General features: G+C 45.2%; 1 protein-coding gene across 1 annotated transcript in view; it reads left to right on the forward strand.

Annotated features, from left to right (window-relative positions):
* The first annotated feature begins 4,840 nt into the window (after positions 1–4,840).
* Positions 4,841–19,287, forward strand: part of SOS2 (SOS Ras/Rho guanine nucleotide exchange factor 2) — a 47,536-nt gene continuing 33,089 nt past the window's right edge. Inside the window, exons 1-3 of the mRNA XM_039698100.1 lie at positions 4,841–4,981; positions 16,376–16,501; positions 18,889–19,020. Of these exons, the coding sequence (XP_039554034.1) occupies positions 4,895–4,981; positions 16,376–16,501; positions 18,889–19,020 (345 nt within the window). The 5' untranslated portion in view covers positions 4,841–4,894. The remainder of the gene's footprint in view (positions 4,982–16,375; positions 16,502–18,888; positions 19,021–19,287) is intronic.

Consider the following 19,287-nt stretch of genomic DNA (forward strand, 5'->3'; position numbering starts at 1 on the left):
CCTCTGTGAGGGGTTTTCCACATGGATTTGCTGTGCAGAGCACGTGGATCCCTCTGTGTGGGGTTTTCACCTGGATTTGCTGTGCTGGGCAGGGTGGATCCCTCTGTGTGGGGTTTTCCACTTGGATTTGCTGTGCTGGGCAGGGTGGATCCCTCTGTGTGGGGTTTTCCACCTGGATTTGCTGTGCAGAGCACGTGGATCTCTCTGTGTGGGGTTTTCCACCTGGATTTGCTGTGGAGAGCAGGGTGGATCTCTCTGTGTGGGGTTTTCCACCTGGATTTGCTGTGCAGAGCACGTGGATCCCTCTGTGTGGGGTTTTCCCCCTGGATTTGCTGTCCCTGTGCTCAGTGCTGCTTCCTCAGAGGGATCTGAAAAGCCACGAGTGTGGGGTGGCTCTGTGAGGGCTCTGATTCCACTGGAGTTGGAGTGTGCAGCCCTCTGGATGACATGGAAGTGATGAAACAGAAGGATGAGCCCTGCTGAAGGTCCCTGGTGATGTGGAATTCAGGGCTTTGTCAGAGACTGAGAACAATATTCAGAGCCTTCGACATGAATGTAGAGTATTTCACAGAAAAATAAGCTTAAAGAGGGTTACCAAACCCAAGTCAATTCAGATCTGCAATTCAGATACTCTGATCACTGTCTGTATTTTTTAATAGAGCAGAAATCAAAATATGGGTACAAACAATCACTTTTCATTTCATTTACAGCTGGGAAGTCAGCACTGATCAGAACCTTCATCAGTGCATTTGGGTTTCTTCCTTGGAATGCTGATGATGCAAAAGGAGCTGATCTTTGTCCAGCCAGTTGAGCAATCCAGGGAAAATGGTCTTTGGAGCAGGAAACGTGAAGGGAGGGCACCTCACCTGCCTGGAGTCATGTTTGCTGTTGCTTCCCTTGGAGCCCAAGCAGGGATGAGTCAGGAAGGTTTTCCATTTTCCCTGAGCACAGGGGGGCTCAGACAGTGCTGGTGACTGCTCTGAACTCCCTGGATACCCAATTTTTATCAGAGACACACCTGGAGGAGTCTGTGTGCAGGGAGAGGTGAGGGAAACTCAGTGCTGAGCACCTGGGAGTGTCCTGCAGAATTGCTGTCAAGCAGAATTTTGTGGCCTCAGGGACAAAGTATTGAGGATTTAATAACAGCTCTGGGTAGCACAGATAATTGTGGGGAGTTTGAACCAGAAAATTGGACATTCATTTTTCCTTTAAAAGTTCTTTTCTGAGCTCCTCTGATGGGAGCTAGCACAGGAGGGCAGCTCTGAGGCTGATTTAACTGTATGGATTGGAGACACTTTTTTGAGGGGAAAAAGGGCTTAATCTGCCTTTTTTTATTATTATTATTTTTCCTTTTTTTTTTTTTTTTTTTCCCCTGGTAACATCTACTTTACCAGCAAATTGACTGCTGGAAATCCAATACCAACCCTTTCAGAGCAAAGTTTTGGTCACTTCAGGCAGAGATTCAGCTGTTCCAGCTCTTCCAGTGCCACAGGGCTGTGGAAAACTTCCCACAGTGGAACCATCCTGTCTTCCCTCCCTGCCAGAAGTGTTGCCTATCAACAGCAAATCCTAAAAAATGATTGCAAAAGCCACTTCCTCCCACGTGGGGTGTGGCCCTGACATGTATTAACAGAATAAAGAACATTAAAATGCAAAGCAGACAAAGACCAGGGGGAGTCCTGAATCAGCATTTGCCTGTGCACTGCTTTTTCCTCTCAGGTGATGATTGACTGGGGGTAAAGTTTATTAGAAAATTAAATTATGAGCCTTGATGTGGCATTCTGTGAAATAGAAATATTTTCAGAGATAGAAGTTTTACACTTTTGTTATAAAAGTAAGTTCAGAGATTATGATACCAGGGTTTCAGGCATCAATCTTGTTGCTCACAAAGTGTGAAAATGTATTAATTTATTTTCCAAATAAGCCTCACTTTGATGATTTCATAAATGTGCCTTTTATGATTAAAATGAGTGGTGGGGTTTTTTTTTAATGCTGCAAAATCTGTGTCTTTGTCCTGAGTCAGAGAAAAGTGTCACTGGAGTTTGTTAATTCTCAGCTGAATTAGGCAGGGTATCACTCTGTGAAACAGAAATCACTCCAGGAGGGGGACTCATGACCAGACTTGTCCTCCTAAATTATCTTATCTGTGCTGCTGCTCACAGCTCTTCCTCACTCGACAGGACTGCTCCTCAGGCTGATCTGGGCCTGTTGGGACAGGTGGGATGAGAATTCCTGAAACTCTGAATAAATACTTGGACAAACAGCGTGTGTTCCCCAGAAGTGTTACAGAAGAGAAGCCCAGGCTGGTTTGGGTTGGAAAGGACCTTAAATCTCATCCCATCCCACCCTTTCCACTGTCCCAGGCTGCTCCAAGCTCTCTCCAGCTGGGCTGGGACACTCACAGGGAATTCCTTCCCAATATTCCATCCCAGCAGTGCCCAGCAAGGTCAGCCCTGGACTCTGGAAGGAGGAGGAACTGTGGCTCCGTGGGTTGTGCCACCATCATCCCATCATTACTTTTCCTTTTTGCTCAGTTTGGGTTTGAGGAACAAGTATAAAATAGAAATAGAAATGAATAGAAAGAATATAAGTACAGAAATAGATAATTTAAATATATAGATAGAATAGCTATAAATACATATAAATACATATATATACATACATGACTTATGTTTATACATACATTACAGATGTATTATAACACATATACATTAGATACATATAGAAATATTTTGTTGGGAACCTCCCAGCTGCTCTGGTGGGGCAGGAGGATCAAGCCATGAGCAGAAGGAGCAGTTTGTGCCTCTGGAAGCATCAGCTCCTCCGGGAAATCTTACAAAGAAGGATCACCGTTTCACTGGCAGGAAGGCACATTTTTTCCCTTTTGGTTTAATTTATCCATTCCCTCTGTGGACAAGTCTTCAAATGGGGAGTGGAGGGAATGTAAAGTGTGAGATTTGAATATTGTGCTGTCAGGAGGGAAATGAGGGGAAATTTATCTGGATTTGGGTGATGAGTGGGTGAAGGGAATGGTGTTCTCTGGAGCAGGGGGGAAAACTGCCTCCAGAGAGGGAGAGAAACTCCTTCCAGGTATGGAGAGAAACTGCTGGCAGGTAGGAAAACATCCTCCAGAGAGGGGGAAAACTGCCTCGAGGCTGGGAGAAAAACATCCTCCAGCTGGGGAGGAAAACAGGCTCCAGGCTGAGAGAAAAATTGCCTCGGGGTGGGGAGAAGAGTTTGCAGAAAACAGGCTCCAAGCAGGGAGAAGAAAAGCCTCCAAGCAAGGAGAGAAATCCCTTCCAGGTAAGAAAAGAGTCTCCAAGCAGGGAGCAGAAGAGGATTCAGATAAGGATGGGAAGAGGCACAGGTCCCCAGGAGGCTCCAGGTAAGGGGAGCCACATCCTCCAGGTGGGGAGGAAATCTGCCTCCAGGCAGGGTAAAACACAGCCTGCAGGCAGGGAAATGCATCCAGGGAGGGAGAACAGCTCCTGGGAGGGAGGGGAAGAGCTGTCAGAAAAACTGCTTCCAGGCAGGGAAATATCCTCTGGGAGGGAAATATCCTTTAGGAAGGGAAATATCCTTTAGGAAGGGAAATATCCTCCAGGTAGGGAATTATCATTTGGGCAGGGAAATATCCTCTAGGTAAGGAAATATCCTCTGGGCAGGAAAATCTCTAGGTGGAGAACTATCATTTGGGCAGGGAAATATCCTCTGGGCAGGGAAATCACCTCTAGGTAGGGAAATATCCCCCAGGTAAGGAAATATCATTTGGGCAGGGAAATATCCTCCAGGTAAGGAAATCTCCTCTTGGCAAGGAAATATTCCCTAGGTAAGGAAATATCCCCCAGGCAGGGAAATCTCCCCTGGGCAGGAATTCAGGTAAGGAAATCTCCTCTTGGCAAGGAAATATTCCCTAGGTAAGGAAATCTCCTCCCTAGGTAAGGAAATCTCCTCTAGGTAAAGAAACATCCCCTCGGTAAGGAAATATTCCCTAGGTAAGGATATATCCCCCAGGCAGGGAAATCTCCCCTGGGCAGGGGAAACATCCCCTGGGTAAGGAAATCTCCCCTCAGTAATGAAATCTCGCATAGGTAATGTCCCCTGGGTAGGGAAACATCCCCTAGGTAAGGAATTATCCCCTCGGTAAGGAAATATTCCCTAGGTAAGGATATATCCCCCAGGCAGGGAAATCTCCCCTGGGCAGGAATTATCCCCTGGGTAAGGAAATCTCCCCTCAGTAATGAAATCTCGCATAGGTAATGTCCCCTGGGTAGGGAAACATCCCCTAGGTAAGGAATTATCCCCTCGGTAAGGAAACTTCCTCCAGTTTAGGAACTCTCCTCCGGGCAGGGAAATCTCCTCTCCCCAGGTGAGGAATTATCCCCTAGGTAAGGAAACATCCCTGGGTACGGAATTATCCCTATTAAGCAAATCTACCCCAGTTCAGGATCTCTGCCCCGGTTCAGGAATTCTCTCCCCCACTTCGTGAATTCTTCCCCGGTTCAGGATCTCTCCCCCAGTTCAGCATCTCCCTCAGTTCAGGATCTCTCTTCCCGGTTCAGGAATTCTCCCCCAGCCCAGGATCTCTCCCGGTTCAGGAATACTCTCCTCCGGGCAGGGAAATCTCCTCTCCCCAGGTGAGGAATTATCCCCTAGGTAAGGAAACATCCCTGGGTACGGAATTATCCCTATTAAGCAAATCTACCCCAGTTCAGGACTTCTCCCCCAGTCCAGGATCTCTCCCTGTTCAGGAATTCTCTCCCGGTTGAGAATCTCTCCCCGGTTCAGGATCTCTCCCCTAGATAAGGAATTCTCATCCAGTTCAGCATCTCTCCCGGGCGGGTGAGCAGCGACCCCGCGGCGGCCCGGCCGGCGCCGATGCGGAGCGGCCGCCATGCAGCCGCCGCCGCAGCCCTACGAGTTCCTGGGCGAGGAGAACGGCCCGAAATGGCGCGGCCTCTTCGTGCCCGCCCTGCGCAAGGTCAGTCCCGGCGCCGAGCGGCGGCACCTGCTCGCGGCCGGGCCCCGCGCTCCGGGCAGGTGCGGCCCCGGCAGGCCCCGAGCCCCGCGGCTCCCTCAGGAGCGGGAGCGGGATCCGCACCGGCGCCGCTGCTCCGGCACCTGCGCTCGCTGCACTTCGCTCTCCGCTGTAACCGCGGCTCTCGCTTCCAGGGGGTGGTGTCCCAGGCTGGATTGGCTTGGAGGGGGTCGTAAATGTCATCTCCTTACAACTGCCTGCCGTGGCAGGGACACCTTCCACTGTCCCAGGCTGCTCCAAGTCCTGTCCAGCCTGGCCTTGGGCACTGCCAGGGATCCAGGGCAGCCACAGCTGCTCTGGGCACCCTGATAGCATTGCTGATGTGCAGGGGAATGGCATCCTTCATCTCTTCCTTCACCCCTTCCTTCATGCTTTCCATGACCCCTTCCTTCATCCCTTTCCTTCATCCCCTTCCTTCATCCCCTCCTTCATCCCTTCCTTCATGCTTTCCTTCACCCCTTCCTTCATCCCTTCCTTTATGCCTTCCTTTATCGCCTCCTCCATCCCCTTCCTTCGTCCCTTTCCTTCACCCCTTCCTTCACCCCTTCCTTCACCCACCCTTCATCTCCTTCCTTTATCCCTTCCTTCATCGCCTCCTTCACCCCTTCCTTCATGCTTTCCTTCACCCCTTCCTTTATCCCGTCCTTCATCCTTTCATCCCTTCCTTCACCCTTTCCTTTATCCCTTTCTTCATCCTTTCCTTCATGTCTCCCTCACCCCTTCCTTTATCTCTTCCTTCATCTCTCCTTCTCCCCCTCCCATGGTTTCTCCTGCCGCCTCCCCAGGCTCTTTCCCGAGTGCATTCCTTCCGCGCTGTTCCCTGTGCTCAGGTGACGCCTGTGGCAGCAGCCGCCTGTGGTGCAGGGAGCAGCCACCCTGTGACACATCTGCCCTGCACAGCCGAGACAGGGAAACCCACAGGAGGCGAATCCCTGCTTTTGGGATGTGTTTGCACAGCAGGGAAGCTCCAGCCCACCCCCCTTTCCACCCCCAGTGGTGTAAAGAAAGGATAAATTGAGGCTGGAGGGAGCAGTGCCCTGCTGGGTGTCATTTCCGAAAGGTGAGGATTATTCCATGATTCTGACCATCACTGTCTGCTGATCTGCATCCCTGGTGCTGCCATACAAATACTTCAGGCAATGATGAAGTATTTGTCTCTTTTTCTCCTGATAAGAGATGTAGTGATGCTGTTGGATAATGATTCCCCGTTATTTTTTTTTAAATAGCATAAAAGATTTGCATTTGTTTGGGGTGCCTAAGTGGTCTTGTGGCTGGCATAGAAACCACTAATTGCCTGTGTGAAGAGTCATGGATTTTGTGCTCTTTACCCTAAAATCTGCTCATGGAAGCTGCTTTCCAGTGTCTTAGAGAAGGCCAGGCTGTTCTTTTCCTGATCTCTGCAACCTGACCTGAAGCAGCCCTGAACACCAACAGCATCTGCCCAAACGTGAGGTGCAGCTGCAGAAAGATTCCCTTAAAATTAGAGGTGCTTTCATCATCCTAAAACACAAATGCAGCAAAAGTTGTTGGGCTGCTTTACCGATTATTTCAATTTGTGCATTTGATTTTGGTGAAAAAAGCAACAATTTCAGCTTTCTGAAGCAGAGGAAATGGAGTTGTGATGGCAGTGAGTGCCTGTAAAAATGTGTGTTTGCTTATAGCCAGGTTTTTTCTCCCTGGGAAAGTTCCTTGTGTGCAGGACCCACCCTGGAGCATGAGGCAATCTGGCTGTAATGTGCATTTCTGGTGTGAACTCACAGTATCAGTGAGTCAACCCAAAATTGTATCATTGTCAGCCTGCTGGGGAAGCGCTCTCAGTGTTAACACGTTCAAAAGATCCTCTTTAAAACCAGCCCTGGAGATCTTAAAATGAGCAGGAAATTATCCAAAACAACTATTCCATTATTTCTAGGGGAGCTGAAGAACTGGCATTGAATCCAGGGTGTGAAAACCTCAAATTTTCTGTTAATTTCCCAATTCATGAAACATCATCGCTGCTGTTTGCAGATAGTTCAAAATCCACCTGTTGGCCAGGTGAGATGTGATTTTTCCCAGCAGGTTGCTTTGTGATGAAATCTCTAAAGAAAGTTTAGTATTTTTTTAGTTAAACACCTGGAATGGAGGGGTTTTTCTAACTCTTAAGTTATGTTTTTAATATCCTGGGCATTATTTCCCATTCCTGAAGCTTTTCCTTTAAATGAGCACTTCTTGAAGGAGAGAAACAGAAAGCAGAAGCAGAAAAAGAAGATAAATTCTGGTTCTCTTTGTGCACATTAAAGTGTGAAAAAGATTTAATTCTAAAATGCACAAAGATGTGGAGCTGCATAAGGGGCCCATGCAGTTCACCAGCAATAAAGAATATTTTATTGCTTGGGTTTTAAGTCCAGAACATGCTTTAAAGAGCTCCAGTCTCTTTATTATGCACTCAGCAAGTTTAAGGTAACTTCTTTTTATCAAACCACTTTTAAATTCTTGCTTTACTTTAATTCTATGCAGTGGACACTTAAAAAATGGTAAAACACATCAGTTCTTACTTTAATACATGAAAAAAGATGAGAGTCTGTCTTTTGAGCAATACTTATATGCATTTATAGTCTTTAAGATTAGTAGAGAGCGCCAAATTTTACCTTAGGGTGGGAGTCTTTTTAGGAGAAACCCAAAGCTAAATGGTAAAACATCTTTAAACCAGATTTTATATATTTATATGCTCGCATTCCTTAGCACTGGCACCTGGGGATCTTGTAGGTTGGAAAAGTAGAAGCAGTTTGGTGTGTTTGCCTCTGTTCCAGCTGGGAGATGGACAAGCACATCCTTGCTCTGAAACACTTTATTTTCTGTTGCTGTGCTGGGAATGTAAGCAGGGAGTGAGGGTAATTCAATATAAAATCCTTTCAAAGTAAATGAATCAGAAGAAAACATTACTTTGGTGTGATCACTGAGGTTCAGTGACTTGAGCTGCTGTTTGGAGCAGGTAAATCACCTCAAACAGATCCTGATAAAGGCTTTTAACCTGGCAGCTGGCTTTGGGGTTTGGTTTTGGGTTTATTTTTTTGTTTTCTTGTTTGTTTTTTGGTGTTTGGGTTGGTTTTGCTTTGTTTGGCCTTTGTTGGGGGAGATGTCAAATGGTGAAACCCTTTTCTAAAGCTGCATTTTGGGTTTGGGACCACATTTCCTAGCACAGATCCAGTGCCACCGCTTGTTCTTGCTGAATTCCAGGTGGAACTTCCCAGAGGTGAATTATTTTACAGGTTGAGACTGGGATTTCAGTCCTGTGGGAATTACTGAATGGGATTCCGGTCCTGTGGAAATTATTTTGCAGTTTGAGACTGGGATTCCAGTCCTGTGTGAATTATTGGATGGGATTCCAGTCCTGTGGGAATTACTGAGTGGGATTCCAGTTCTGTGTGCATTATTGGATGGGATTCCAGTCCTGTGGGAATTCCAGAGGCAGCAGCTGAGTGTGTCACTCCCTCCAGCCCACTGGAGGTCCCAGTTTTAATATCCTGGATGTGAGTTGCATAAAAGGTTTTTGGGAATTGTAGTTGAAAAATTCACTTGTACCAAATACCTTCCATTGGTACCTGGAATAAATTTCTGTTCCTTTTATTTTCTTTTCCTGATCTCTCTGCAATCTGACCTGAAGCAGCCCCTTAACACCAACCAGCATCTGCCCAAATGTGAGGTGCATCTGCAAAAAGATTCCTTTGGAACAGGTTTTTAAAATAAACCCCATAGGTGACCCCATAGAATTAGAGTGTATTTTTGAAAATAGTGAGGAGTGTGAGGAATTTATAGCTGTGGATTTATTCACCTTAAAATATTATAGTTTGTCCTGAGCTTATATTTTACAAGGGACAGGAGCCAGGGAATGGCTCCCACTGCCAGAGGGCAGGGATGGGTGGGAGATTGGGAATTGGGAATTTGGGCTGGAATTGCCAGAGCAGCTGTGGCTGCCCCTGGATCCCTGGCAGTGCCCAAGGCCAGGTTGGACACTGGGGCTGGAGCAGCCTGGGACAGTGGAAATGTCCCTGCCATGGCAGGGTGGCACTGGCTGGGTTTAAATCCAACCCAAAGCGTTCCAGGATTCCATAATTAGGATTTGTGTCCACTGGCCAATTCAAAATGCATTTCTGTAAACAAGAGCTGTGTGTTCAGCTGCTTTGCTCTTTGATTTTTCTAAACAAAGTTCAGGAGGTCTCCCAGGGATTCTCCTTTTGGGTTTTCTCTGTGATCCACACACAGTTAAAGCCACAGCTCTGCAGGCACCACATGTTGGGATAATCCTGGCTCTGGGCACTATTTGCATTTTCTAAAACAATTCCACCATTGCTCTGGACCACTCATCAGATTTCTAGAGCATGACTAAAGGGTTTATTCTTAGCAAATGTTGCATAGACAGATATAAAGGACCATTTTGAGGACTTTTTTTGAGTTTACATTAGTTCAGTGCTTCTGTATTTTCAAACATGTGGGAGTTTCTCTGTTGTGATGTGTGAGGTTGGGGTTGAGGTCAGGAGATGCAGGGGTGTCCAGCTTTATTCCATGCATGTTTGCCATGGCAGGATCAGGCTCCCCTTGGGTTACAATTATTTAATGTATTTTAGCCTCATTGGAATAGATTATTATTTAAAGCAGTCTAATTTCATTAGCATCCATTATTATTTAATACATTATAATTCCAACAGGAAAGTTGCTTGTTATGAAGTTTTAAAATAAATAGTTACATTTAGGTTTGAAATCTCTCAGGTCATTTAGCTTCTCAGAAATACATTTACTTGAGCTCAGAAGCCTGGACCTTTGCAGACCTGCAGTTGCTCCAAACATGAATTTGAGTGACCTGGGCTAGTGGAAGGTGTCCCTGCCCATGGCAGGGATTTGGAATTTGATGGGTTTGAAGATCCATTCCATCCCAAACCAGTCTGGGATTCCATGGATGCGTCACGCTGGAACCAAAGGGGGCTGACCCTTTTATTTTAATCTCATTATTTTCATGGGTTTTTTTCATTTTAACAGAGTTCCTGACACAGGAATCTGTGGTTGGCAAACAGCAACAGGAGAGTTGTGAGCTGAAGGTGGATTTTAGATCCCAGGTGTTCAGTGGAACTCTGGGATTTCATTTGGCAGCTCCAGCAGAAGGAACACTTCCTACCTGTGTTGTTCGAGTGGAAATGGGAATTAGTGTTTGCCTTGGCTTGGGGAGCAGGCTCAGGAATTAAAAACCACCAGAGCTGTTGGCTGCTGTGATTCACCTCAGTGCGGAGCCTTTGGGCTCCAATCCCAATCCCAATGGTGTGTGCTGTTCCCATCTTCTCCTCCCACCTCACCTCCTGCAGTGCCTCCTGTCCAGCTCCTCCTGCTCCCCCTGGGTTCCAGCTCTGTCTTTGCACAGTGCAGCCCTTATCTAATCAGTTCCAGAGGAGCTGTGGAGTCTGGGATTTGCTTTTCTAATTACCTCACGGATTGCCTCTGTGCCAGCCTTTCCCATCAGTGCTTCCTGAGGGTTACTCATGTGGAAAACCTGCCTTTCCTGGATCCATGTGCCTGCTCTCCTGAGTTTTCATGTCATCTCAATGACCACTGGCTTCATGGGGAGATGACTCTGAGGGCCTTCCCTGTCTCCACATTGTAGGAATTCCTGGCTGTGAGGGTGGGCAGGCCCTGGCACAGGTGCCCAGAGCAGCTGGGGCTGCCCCTGGATCCCTGGCAGTGCCCAAGGCCAGGCTGGGCAGGGCTGGGAGCAGCCTGGGATGGTGGAAGGTGTCCCTGCCATGGCACAGGGTTGGAATGAGATGGGATTTGAGCTCCTTTCCAGCCCAAACCATCCTGGGATTCAAATTGCAGGTTGGAATAATTCAATCTGCCTCACTGAACCGTGCTCCTTGGGAAGGGTGGGATGTAAAAAGTGGGGAGAGGGACTCCCTAAATGCTGAATTCAGAGCCCAGAGCAGCTCTCAGCTCCCTGTGGAAGAGTTCTGGGAGACCTGGGAGCTGTCAGCATTCCCTGGAGTCTGAAATGCAGGGAACTCCCAGAGCTTTGGGCCTGTGAGACAAAGCTCAGAATTAAACCCAGGATTTGATCTGAGACTTTGGAAAAGGCTCCCAAACTGAGGTGCCAGAAGGGAGAATGTGGATTTAAAGCACAGACACATTAAGAAGAAAAAGTTTAGAGTTTTCGAGTTTAAGATACAGAAATAAAAGTAGTTCCAGAGGTGAACAAGGAGTTTAGAATGCAGCACTGTGGGTTTGTGAGCCATAACATGAGTGGCTAAGGAAGCTCACATTGTAGCATGGCTCCATAGGGTTTGTGTGCCGTAACATGAGTGGCTAAGGAAGCTCACACTGTAGCATTGGTGATGAAATATTTAAGGATTGGGTGAAAAACATAAATATCCTTGGGCGAAAAACGTAAATATCCTTGTTGGCAGTGTTTTATTATCAATAAGTCCTTAAAAAGTCTTGTAACTGAGGGTCTTGTGACCTTCTGAGCCGTGCAGTGCAGATGTGAGCTGAACTCACCCTTCCTGTACAAGATAAGAAAATAAACCACATCATCTAAAAAACTCAGAGGTCCCATCTCTAACTCATTCAGAACTCCTCAGAAATCCCCCTAAGTGTTGATTCAGGTGAGGGCACAGCCACCTCGTGGTGTTTCCCTCGCCTGTCACAGCCAGAGGCTGTGCTGGGCTCCCTCAGGCATCATCTCAATTTCAACAAAGCATTTTATGGATGGATCAAATCCCAACACTTCGTTTTCCATCAAGTTGGAAGATCAAAATGTATATATATAATTTGTGAACATGTGAACAAACCCACTTTTAGCTTCTCCTTGACTCTGTATGAAAGAAAACAAAAATTAATTGGAGAAAGAATAATTTGTGTGTATTTGTGTCATTATTAATTTTTTTTTGTTTGTTTTTTGTTTTTTCTGTAGGCACCAAGCAGTTTTCCCAGGAGATTTTAGGACAGTCTTTGATGCTGTTTCAGAGTCAGATCCTGTCTGTAGCACCCATCATTCCTGCTTCAATTCACCCTCCCCTCAACTAGAATATACTGTATGAGAAGATTATTTAAATAGCTAAAGATGGAAAAAAATCACATTTAACCAAGGTGGTGGTGTAAGATGATTTTTTAATACCCCTGTACAGTCAGTGGAGGGATAATTTTATTTTGCTAACCATGCTTCCAATTTTTTACAGTAAAAAAAGCCAAATGCTGTATGTAGATAAAAATTCTTTTACTTAAGAGGCTGCTTCATGCTGTTCCTCTCTCAGCACGTTTTAGTCTGATTTAAGAAAGACAGGCCAGCCAGAAATTGCTGTACTGGAAATAAAATAAGAAATCAGTGTGGTTATTTTTAAAAGTCAACAGTGCATTTTTATTGGGGATTTCTCTTCAAGTATTAAATCTTTGTGATTCTTTCTAAAGTATAATGCTTGAAAATTGGGAATATCACTGCTGTCCCCTTTCAATGAATAATGGAGCCTTTAAGTTGCTCCATTTGGTTCCCTTCTTCCTCTGGAGCATCAAACAGATGAGGGATTAAAAATGCCTTTGGAGCAGATGTTTTGTGTTTCTCATGGTCAGAGTTATCCTTAGGAGAGAAAAGATAAAAAGGAATAAAAACGCTGATTTTTAAATTAAAAAAAAATTAAAAAATTTAAATTCGAAACTTCCTGTTCTGAAATCTCAGTTAATAGTAGAATTCCATTTTCTGAAAATGTAGTTTTGAATATGAGTACAAAACTGAGATATTTTTACCAGATATTTCAGGAATATGAATCCATGTTTTTTGTGGTGGAATGTGCTGCCTGCAGTCTCGATGTGCACGTCATGGATTTGGGAATTTTCTGTTCTTGGGGGTTTTTAAAATGAAAAATCTCTTGTTTTGCTCATGTACTCAGTGTGGAACAGCTGGAGCTTTCTGGATGTGTTTCAACTGTCAAAATAATCTAAGTAAAATATATATTTAGGTGTTGTAGCCAAGCTGTTGGTTTGTCTCAAGAAAGGCTGAAAAGAACTTCCTTGCAGGTCTCTGTTTTTCTCTATTTTTTCCCTCAGTTTTTTGTCATTTCAAATGGAACCCTTTGGGATGATTTCTTTTCTGCTCTGGACTTCTGGATTTCTTCAAGTCTGAGATCCAGAATTCCTGTGAATTCAAAATCCTGAATTCAGTCCTGAATTCAGTATTAATCCTGCCATTATGTTGGTTAAAAAATAGTAAATGAGATAATTTTGTTTCTAGTTTTAATACCATTTATCTCCATGAAAAGTTTTCATCCTCATCTTTTCTGAACAGACTCCTTGCTCTGAGGATTAATATCTCACTGAGAAGGAATTTTGAGGAGAAGCTTTTGAGGATTTTCATCAAATGCACATTGGAAGGGTGGGAGAACAGGGAAAAGCTGAGGAGCAAGAGAAGGAGCAGTTTAGGAATTTGAATGTAAAATAAAATTATGTCCCCCAGAAAGGCCTTAAGGCCAAGTTTAAATGCCACTCTTGCACCTGTTGTTTAATTTCTTTTCATTGGAACAACTTGGACTAAACCTGTGTAAATGACACTAAAAATTAGTTAGTTCTGCTAATCCTAATCTCCCTTTAATGACTCCAGACACTCTGCTGTTTCACAGGTAAAATAGGTAAAAAATCTGTTTGCTGTGCTCCCTTCTGCTCAGCTTTGTGCAGCAGAGCTCTGGCTCCTCAGTGCAGCACCTTGTGGGTTTTAAAGAGTATTTTGACCCTTAAAAGAAGCAATTACCAGACAGAATTCAGCCTGGGTAGCTCTGGTTTGTTCCATGGCAGTTTGTGTAATTGTGCTCGGATATTTCAGTGTGAAGCAGAGCTCAGTGAATGTCCCTTCTGTGAGTGCCATCCCCAGGAACTCCTCCTGCTTTTTTCCATCCATTGAGTGTTGATCAGGCTCTCCTTGCTTTTCCAGTCCTCTCAGTCAGGGTTTGGGGAGTTCTCTAAAGAATAAATGTTGTCTCCTTGATCCAGTGGCATCTGATTGGATCAGCTGGTGCACAGCTTTTATTACAGCGTTTTTGTTTTGCTCTGCAAAGCACTGTCTTGAAATGAAATTGGTTTTCCTTCTCAGCATTTATGTCAAAATGACTTCTCTGAAAGCCAGGGATTGCAGAAGCACGTCTGGGACCTTTCAGGATGCTGCAGACTCATTTCAAGAAGCAGCTGAGCTTCTAAATCCTCTGGGGAGAGTTGTCTCAACCAGGAGATGTTGGGCTTTGTTGTTGGTTTTGCTCCTTTTGAAGGAAAATTGACTCCAGGTCTTAGAGAGGGCCCCAGAGGTGATTTGGGGGATGGAACAGAAATGGGGGAAGGCTGGGGGTGTTTGGGATGCTCATCCTGGAGGAGAAGGCTCCAGGGAGAGCTCAGAGCCCCTGGCAGGGCTGGGATGGGATGGTGTTAAAGGTCCCTTCTAATCCAGGCCATTCCAGAATTCCATGATTTGTGTTCCTGAAATGCAGCTGAGATTCCCTGTCACTGTGTAAGGGGGCTTTGTGCTCCTCTGCTGCTCCTCAGCCTTGCTGGACATCCATGTGCTCCCAAGAACGTTTAGGGGAGTGTGGCATGAGCTGTTCAGGCCTGGGATCTGAAGTCAGGTACAAATCAAATCATTTTTTGTGCAGTGAAGTCTGAAACAAGTGAGTGGAGGGAGGAGAACTGTGCAGTCTGATCAGGGAATGGGAGTTCCCATCTTCTCCTGATCTTCCTCCTCTCCTGCCTGTTCCTGTTCTTGTCAGTTCTCTGGAGCATCGTTAAGGGTTCACTGCAGGGCCACAGAATTCACTGCATTTCCTTGCTGGGTGCTGCTCTTGCTGCAGTGCTGCTCTCTGAGACACGTGGCAGGACCTTAACCCAGCACTTCCTGCTTTGCCATTGTTTTGGGAATTAAACTCTCATGCTCAGGAAGAACACTGAATGCCCTGGCTATTGTTGAAAACCTGCTGTCTTAAGGAGGAGTTTTCAAGGAGTGGGTTTGGTTTTCTTGAGGATTTTTTCTTTCTTTCAGGCTCTAGTGTCAGTTGTGTAAAGCAGAGATTCGTGTTTGAGGCACAGAAGGGAAAATTACATTTACAGGGCTATAAAAAAAACTTTATAACAATACTGGGCAGCTGGATTCAAGCTCACAGAGGACAGGGTTAGATGGGAAATTGGGAATTCTTGGCTGGGAGGATGGGGAGACCCTGGAAGGGAATTCCCAGAGAAGCTGTGGCTGTCCCTGGATCCCTGAAGTGTCCAAGGCCAGGCTGGACAGGGCTTGCAGCAGCCTGGGATAGTGGAAGTTGTCCCTGCCCAGGACAGGAGAACTTGAAGGTCTTTCAAACCCAGACCATTCTGGGATTCTCCTTAATTTGGAGGAAGCCCTCAGAACCCCCCAGTGTTTGGGATCTGCTCCCTGAGCTTTGGAAGGGGATGTACCTTTTTTTCAGAGCATCAGAATTCAACCTCAAAAAAGATGTTTCTATCTTGTCCCAAGGAGCTGCCACCCCATTTGTCCTGTGAATACCAATGTGAATCTGTCATATGACATTTTGGAGGTGATTTGCATGGAATTTATATGGGGAGAGGAGGGAATTTCCCTGGATTGTCTTCCTTACAAATCTTTTGGCTATAGTTTGAGATCTAGTGAGCACTTTCCTGATTGAGAGGCTGCCAGGGAAAACTGAGTATGGAGACCAACCCCTGAGTGCTTTTTTTTTCTTTTTAAGATGGGGTGGTTTGACTGGGGGGATTTTTAGTAGCAAAAGAGCCCTGCTGACCCAGGATGAGTTAATTGTAGCCCTTTCTGTGTGGGCACATGCTGAGTTTGCCTGTGTTGGGTTGTCTGGTCTAGTTTAGCCAGGGAAACCAAAGCTGGGATTCATCTCCATGAGGTGAGATAAAAGGAATTATCCTGCCTTGCCTTGGAGAGAGGTGGGAGGCAGCTTTTCCTTGCTGTTCCCTGGTGGCTGTGTGCTGCCCTCAGGCAGAGCTGCTGCTGCAGCAGTGGCTCCATCCCTCACTCATGGTGTGCCCTTACTCATCCAGGGCATGAGTAACTCCAGGTACCCACAGGGGTGGTTTCACTGCAGGGCTGGCAGAAATCTGCCTTGGCTTGACACTCCTCCCCACCACAATGGCAAAACAGAGTTTGGAGTTCCACGGAGGTGCCCTGGCTTGGCAGGAATAGGAATTACCACCTTCACTCCAGAGGAACACTTGTGACAAATATGAAAAGCGTGTGGGTTTGCAGCACTGCAATCCACAGCTATCCTGCTTTTGCTGGGATTCCTTTTTAGTGAAAAAAAAATTCTAATTTTTTTGCATTCCATTGGCCAGGTGCAGCAGCAGGTTCACCCCAACCTGTCAGCAAAGGAGGATTCCCTGTACTACATAGAGGAGCTGATCCTGCAGCTGCTGCACAAGCTGTGCATCGCCCAGCCGCGCACCGTGCAGGACGTGGAGGTACCGTGGGGCTGCAGAAACAGCCTTTGCTCTGCAATTCCTGACTTTGTTTGGGGTGTTTTGGGCAGGCTGGAAGCCCAGAGCTTCCTGACAGCACTTTGTGGCTGTCCTTGGATCCCTGGAAGTGCCCAAGGCCGGGCTGGATGGGTTTGGAGCAGCCTGGGATAGTGGAAGGTGTCCCGTGGCAGGGATTGGAGCTGGATGAGCTTTAAGGCTCCTTCCAACCCAAACTATTCTGGGATTCTCTGATTATATTTAGATTTTTAAAAGTAATTTAACTGGAAGCACTTTTTTTTTTACCCAGTGCTTCAGGATAGAAATTGTGGGAATTTTTCCTTTCAGTAATATTTTAATAAATGGAAAATGCTTCCAAGGATTTTCTGCTGTTGAATGCACAATGAATTTAAGAATTTTTCCTACTTTTTTTGCATCAATATGCAAGAAAAAAAATTAAATATTTCAATGAAAGGTTAGTGCTATCAGGCCTGGATTGTGCAGCTGAGGGAATAGAGTTGGATGTTCCTGGGACTTTATTGGGCTCACTGAGGCTCTTGTATTATTGCAGCTGTCAGTTTTTGTGTCATCATTCCAAAATGAGGGTTTAATGGAGTCTGGAGGAAGAAAATGCTTCCACGTGGCTGTGCCCCAATAGAGCTTTGTAGAACATTAATTTTACATCAATCTGTAGGTCCAGGATTTTCAGCCTCATCCAGAATGATGTCTTTGTATGGGATAACTTCTCTATGTCTGTTGTGGAAAATAAAAGAATTACATAAATATGTATATAAAACATATATATGTTACACATTATAAATTATGTGTGTGTTACAATTATTATATGTCTATATTAATATAAATTATATATGTGCATCATGGAAATGAAAGAAAATTTTATATACAGGTAAATGTATATAATTATATATTTGAATATAATATATATGTATATATTTTTGTTAATTATATATTTTTTATATGTATAAATAATTTTTATATGTATATAGATATGTGTGTGTGTATATATATATGTGTGTGTGTGTGTGTGTGTGTGTATTGCCCAAAGGGTTTTAGATTTTTATTAGATGTCCTTTATTCAACATTAATTATTAATTTATGGGGATTTTTTAATACTGATGCATGAAGATTATTGTATCACTAAATTAAAAGCAAAATTTAATAGTTCCTTAATAGCTCCTGGGATTGGATGTGTTCCTCAGCTGTTTCTAGCTGGAAAGGGACAACATGAGAGCTGTGATCTCTGAAGTTTGTCATATTTACATAACAGCCTGGAGCTAATGGAACTGTTGGTCCAGGATGTTGTTCCTTAAGTATTTACAGGATCAAGGTCTAAAAATCTCAAAAATATTTTGTAAATAGAAGCAGCCCTTCAAATTGTTCCTGAAGGAAACAGTGGGAAGCAGTGCTGGAGCACAGGAGGCTTGTGTTAGGTTGGATATTGGGAATGAGGAATTCCTGGCTGGGATGGAATTCCCAGAGCCTGGGACAGTGGGAGGTGTCCCTGCCATGGCAGGGGTGGCACTGGATGGGACTGAAGTCCCTTCCAACCCAAACCAGTGTGGAACTCCATGGTTCTAAGCTGCAGGATGGCTGAATGCCACCTTAGCTCCCTTTCTGGGAGCATCTCCTGGTGGGATCCCAAGGAAGGGACATTTGGGGGCTGCTCTCCAGGAGGGAATGTCACCCTGTGTTAGCCTGGGAGCTGGTCACAAAGCTGGGCATTAAATGGCCACTGCAAAGGTTTAAAAGCTGTCTCTAAGAAAATCTGCTTCTCTGTTAGGGCCTCCTGTTAGCTCTTGGAATATGTGCAAAAATCTTTTAATCAAAGCGACACAAATATTTCATCATTTTTTTCCAGCTCATCCTTCAGCTTTTCATTCCTGCCATCAACTTGATCTGATGTAGGGCAAGTTGCACTCTTTTCTCAAATAGGAACAATATCAGCTTGAGGGGTGTTTTTTTTGTAGGCTGTAAACTGTTCATTACTTCCTGATAGTGTTTATATTTTGGGATCCTGGTCTCACAGAATAATCTGGGTTGGAAGGGATCTGAAAGACCATCCATATCCAACTCCTTACCATGGCAGGAACATCTTCCACTGGAAGTGGAGACTGAAACCTCCTTGCTGCTCGTGCAAAGATCATAGATTTTAGGAGATTTGAAAGAGTTCTTGCTGCTCAGGGAAGGGAGCTTGCTCAGAATTGCTGAAAGGAGAGAAGTCGAGTTGAGTAAGCAGAGAACAATTAGGAAAACGTGTTGCAAACACTGAGGAGGAGGATAATTGCCTGTCCTGGAGGGGAAGTAATTTGCTGTGCTGTTTCATTAAACCTCCCTGGTGGCTGTGGGTGCTCAGAGCTGTGTGTGTTGGGCAGGAGCGGGTTCAGAAGACGTTTCCCCACCCCATAGACAAGTGGGCCATCGCTGATGCTCAGTCGGCCATCGAGAAGAGGAAAAGAAGGAACCCCCTCCTGCTCCCTGTGGACAAAATCCATCCCTTGCTGAAGGTACCTCTCACCTTTCCTGCCCCCTAGCATGACCTTGAATGTATTTCTTTAATTTCTATGAAATTTAAGAAGTTTTTCTTCTTGGCAGAGGGGGTAAAGAATCACCACAAAGCTGAATTTACTGCAGTGTGCAGTAAAAGTAAACTCTTCAATTCATCACCTTCAAGACTTCAGTGTGTTAATCCATTACTCTACTTTGAAATAGGATTAGTTAGTTTTTAACATAAACAAAACTGAAATACCTTCCCTACTTCAGCAGCACTGCTT

The sequence above is a fragment of the Passer montanus genome, unplaced genomic scaffold (assembly GCF_014805655.1).
Source record: "Passer montanus isolate IOZ18808 unplaced genomic scaffold, ASM1480565v1 scaffold120, whole genome shotgun sequence".
NCBI lineage: Eukaryota > Metazoa > Chordata > Aves > Passeriformes > Passeridae > Passer > Passer montanus.